Here is a 3,830-nt window from a genome sequence, read left to right on the forward strand (position 1 = left end):
ATATGAAAGTTATTAAGAAAACATTTATTTTTGCTTTCTTTTTTAAAAAAAAAAACCCTTCTAAGTGACACATGTAAAAACAGTTGCTTCAAGCTCGCATTTTTCTATTTCATTTCTGGCTCTTGTGGGAATATTCCAAATGTCTTAAATTTCATACAAATGAGGTCACTCTAAAAACTTTCATGAAATTGCATTTTTGGTTAAGCAATACTTTAAAGTAATATTTCTAAAGCAAGGAATGTGTGCATTTTTGTGTGCGTGTGTGTGCATTTGTGTATTTTGCTGCACCTGTGTATAAGCATATATACCTACACATGTATACACATATGAGGGGGTGCTGAAAAGTTCCTGGCTTTGGGTAAAAGAAAATACAGGAGGGTCAGTTGGTTATGATTTTATTCAACATCTTCCCCTCTCGGATTCACACACGTATTGCAGCAATCCTTCAGTTTTGTTAAGCCCTGTAAAAAAAACTTGGAAGGCTGGGCCTCCAACCAGGCCTTTCGTGATACTATTAAAGCCAGCAACTTTTCAGCACCCCATTATGTATACATGTACACACATATGTATGTATAATATACACACACATACGCATGCATGTACATATATACAAAAACATATATCAATTTAACATTTCAAAACCAATATTTTTTACTGAATCAGTATGAAATTCAAGGAAGCTGGTATTTTACACAAAAGATAATTAGCCCCATGCATACAGGGTGCTAACGATTCCATTCATTTCTTCAAGAATTAAGAATTAAGAATAGAAATAGTAAAAGCTGAGAAAAGACTTTGACAAAAGTAAAGATAAAAGATAGACAAGAGAAGATAGGGGAGGAGGAGGAAGATGACAGAGTAGAAGACAGAAAGAAAGAAGGGAGAAGGAGAAAGATAAGAGAGCAGACGATAGAAGAGAGAAAGGAGGAGAATGGAAGAAGAGAGAAGAGAAAGAAGGTGACATACTTTGGCAAGTATCTGTTAACAACAGTGTAGAAACTGTTGTAAAGTTCTATCCTGTTGTATTTCATGGCTAATAAGGGTTGAATCACTTCCAACCAGCCATTATCAGGGATATAAGATTCATTCTTAGATTTGCTGTAAAATGTGAAAATAGATTCCAAGTCGCTGACAATGGAGACACGGTCGTCTTCTTCATTACCCAGTTTATCTGAAATAGACAATAAACGAATATCAAAAAAGACAAAGATTGACCAAACAGAGCAGGATTACAAAACGTGGTTTAAGATAGATAATTCAATGTGGTCCAATGCCAAAAATTGAAGTGATTTACATTGATGAAGAGTGGTACAGAATGACATACAACTAAAAATTGGCAAAAGAAAATTAAAACCTAGTGGCAAGTGTGAGCGACTCTCACAAAGTAGGGGAGATAATTTCACAGCATGGTTTAATGGTGATGGTATTACTAGCCTAGCACTTATTCTGCTGGTTTCAGTCATGGAACATCACCTTCAAGGGTTTTTTTCTTAATCTTTTAGCGTTCAGATTTCTTTGTCAAATGTAATATTTATTTATTTGCATTCTTTGAAGTTAATCCTATATTATCTTGTAACTTTGAGATTTTCAAGTAATGATTGTTCATTTTTAGAATGACATTGTATGATAGGTGTGAGAGGCTTGATCTGGTGAGTTTGAACATAAAACAGAGAAAATATTTGGACCAGATATGCTAAAAGGTTAAAGGGCATAAGACAAGTAGAATATTTGGGCCGGATATGGCAGGTTTAAATGCTAAATGGTTAATCATATTGACCTTAGTACTTAGTTCAGTCTGATACTTATTGATATCTATAAACAATGATTGTTAAGTCATGCAAATAAATTGCAAGATTACAGTTGAAATCACTTGCCCAAAGCAATGCGTAATGGAATTGAACTGAGAACAACATGGCTGCAAAATGAACTTCTTAACTATACTGCTATGTCTGTATCAGAAATATTAGGACTGTTATATTGACTGATGGCAATTGTCCATATTCTGGTTGAATTTCTAAATGGAGATGGAAGTTTTTCTCTCTGCCACAATATCTCACCATCACCAGATTGCTCCTCTCCCCATCACCATCACTACCACTGCAAAACAAAAAAGAATTTCCCCAAAATTTCCAAACTAAACACTCACCAACAAGAGCTGTGCAGTCTTCTCTCAACTGTGTCTGTTCATCCATGTCATATAAACCATCAAATGTAGCCATTGCATCACCTCGGCCTTGAATATTCAGACAAATCTACAATTGAAAATGCTCAGTAAAGATACACACAAACAATGTATGTGTGTGTGTGTGTGTGTGTTTGAAGAAGGTTGTTGTGTAAGGCCAAAACAATGTGAGAAGGTACAAAGTAAACTACAAAAGTAAAGGAAAACAGAACAAAGTTGCAGTTTTACCTTACATTTCTATATTTCAGGGTGAAGACCCCCACTTCTTCAGAACATTTAGAAAAAGCAGTAATTGGGAAAGGTCATTGCTCAGATGTGGTGGTGAGGAGGAAGGAGGGTGATGTGCACAGACTGGTATTGCTATGACGACCAGTCTGCTTCGTGTAGTCTCTTCCTGTTATTCATGGCCGGTCTTAATTTGTTTATAAGGAAGGCTTCCATAATTCTGAAACTGCCCCTATTGCATTGGGTTGCCCTGAAGGAGGGGGGGGGGGTCTTCATCCCGAAATATAGAAATACAAGGTAAAACTGCAACTTTCTGTTTTCTTTGCCTTTTGTAGTTTACTTTCTACCTTCTTGCATTATTCTGGCCTCACACAACAGTTTCCTTGAGGGAAACCCAACACAACAGGGGCAATCTCAGATAGGAACAGGTGTCTATGATAACCCCAGTTAGAAAAGCTGGTAGTATTGACGTGTAAGGACATATTCTCAGGGTACAAGAGGATGAATGTGAATGCAAGGAGGATGGAGACAGAGAAACAGGTGAAGGGGATAAAAGCAGAAGATCAGGTAAAATCACAGGAGTGTTAGCTGAGAGAGAGAGATGGGTAGAGGTAGGGAACATAGGGACATAGTGAATGACAGACAGGTAAAGGGGTATTGTCAATGCTAAGAATCAGTTTGGGGGGAGGTGGAGGAAATAGGAGTGGGTCAGGGAAGAGGAGCAGGAAGAGGTCACAGTACAAAAGCAAGTGCAGAGTAGCGTGAAGAATGAGGTGGAGAGGGAGGAGTGCACAGTGACAAGGGTGGAGGTCCAAAGCGTGTAGAGTGAATATATAGACTGCAAGAAATATTGGGGAGAAAATATACATACATACACACATGCACCACAGATATAAATAACAGACAAAAATGAAGACACCAGTTACTAACCTGCCATACTTCAGGTCTCAAGTGTGCAGGTACAGGGCGTCCTCGGCATATATTTCTCACCGTTCCAAAGTCACACATCTCCATCAAACTGGTTTCAAGTTCATTCACCCTAGAATTTCAAGAAATAACAGTCTTGTCATACAAAATACAGTTTTTTTTTACTCATAACTTTGTTTGCTTACTGTTTGATATGTGCGTGTGTATATACATACATACACATATAAGAGGATAATTTTATAATGTTGTTAAACCAAAGAACAAAAATAAAAATAGGACAGCAGCTGGAAGTGCTCAGGTGACACCGAGGTGAAAGGAGAAATAACTGAAAGGTATAATGAATAAACGCTCCATATATAATATAAATATATATTAATATTCAATTTTTGATAATTTGGGAATGATATAAAGTTTTGACCGATTCGAGCGTTTATTCATTATACTGTTCAATTATATATATATATATATATATATATATATATATATATATATATAT

General features: G+C 36.5%; 1 protein-coding gene across 2 annotated transcripts in view; it reads right to left on the bottom strand.

Annotated features, from left to right (window-relative positions):
- Positions 1 to 3,830, bottom strand: part of LOC106869205 (TBC1 domain family member 23) — a 25,079-nt gene that overhangs the window by 12,895 nt on the left and 8,354 nt on the right. For both annotated transcript variants that reach the window (XM_014914849.2, XM_014914850.2), the window contains exons 2-4: positions 3,338 to 3,446; positions 2,147 to 2,252; positions 967 to 1,171 (exon numbers count right to left, since the gene is read on the bottom strand). In XM_014914849.2, the coding sequence (XP_014770335.1) occupies positions 967 to 1,171; positions 2,147 to 2,252; positions 3,338 to 3,446 (420 nt within the window). The remainder of the gene's footprint in view (positions 1 to 966; positions 1,172 to 2,146; positions 2,253 to 3,337; positions 3,447 to 3,830) is intronic.

The sequence above is a fragment of the Octopus bimaculoides genome, chromosome 20, assembly GCF_001194135.2.
Source record: "Octopus bimaculoides isolate UCB-OBI-ISO-001 chromosome 20, ASM119413v2, whole genome shotgun sequence".
Classification (NCBI taxonomy): domain Eukaryota; kingdom Metazoa; phylum Mollusca; class Cephalopoda; order Octopoda; family Octopodidae; genus Octopus; species Octopus bimaculoides.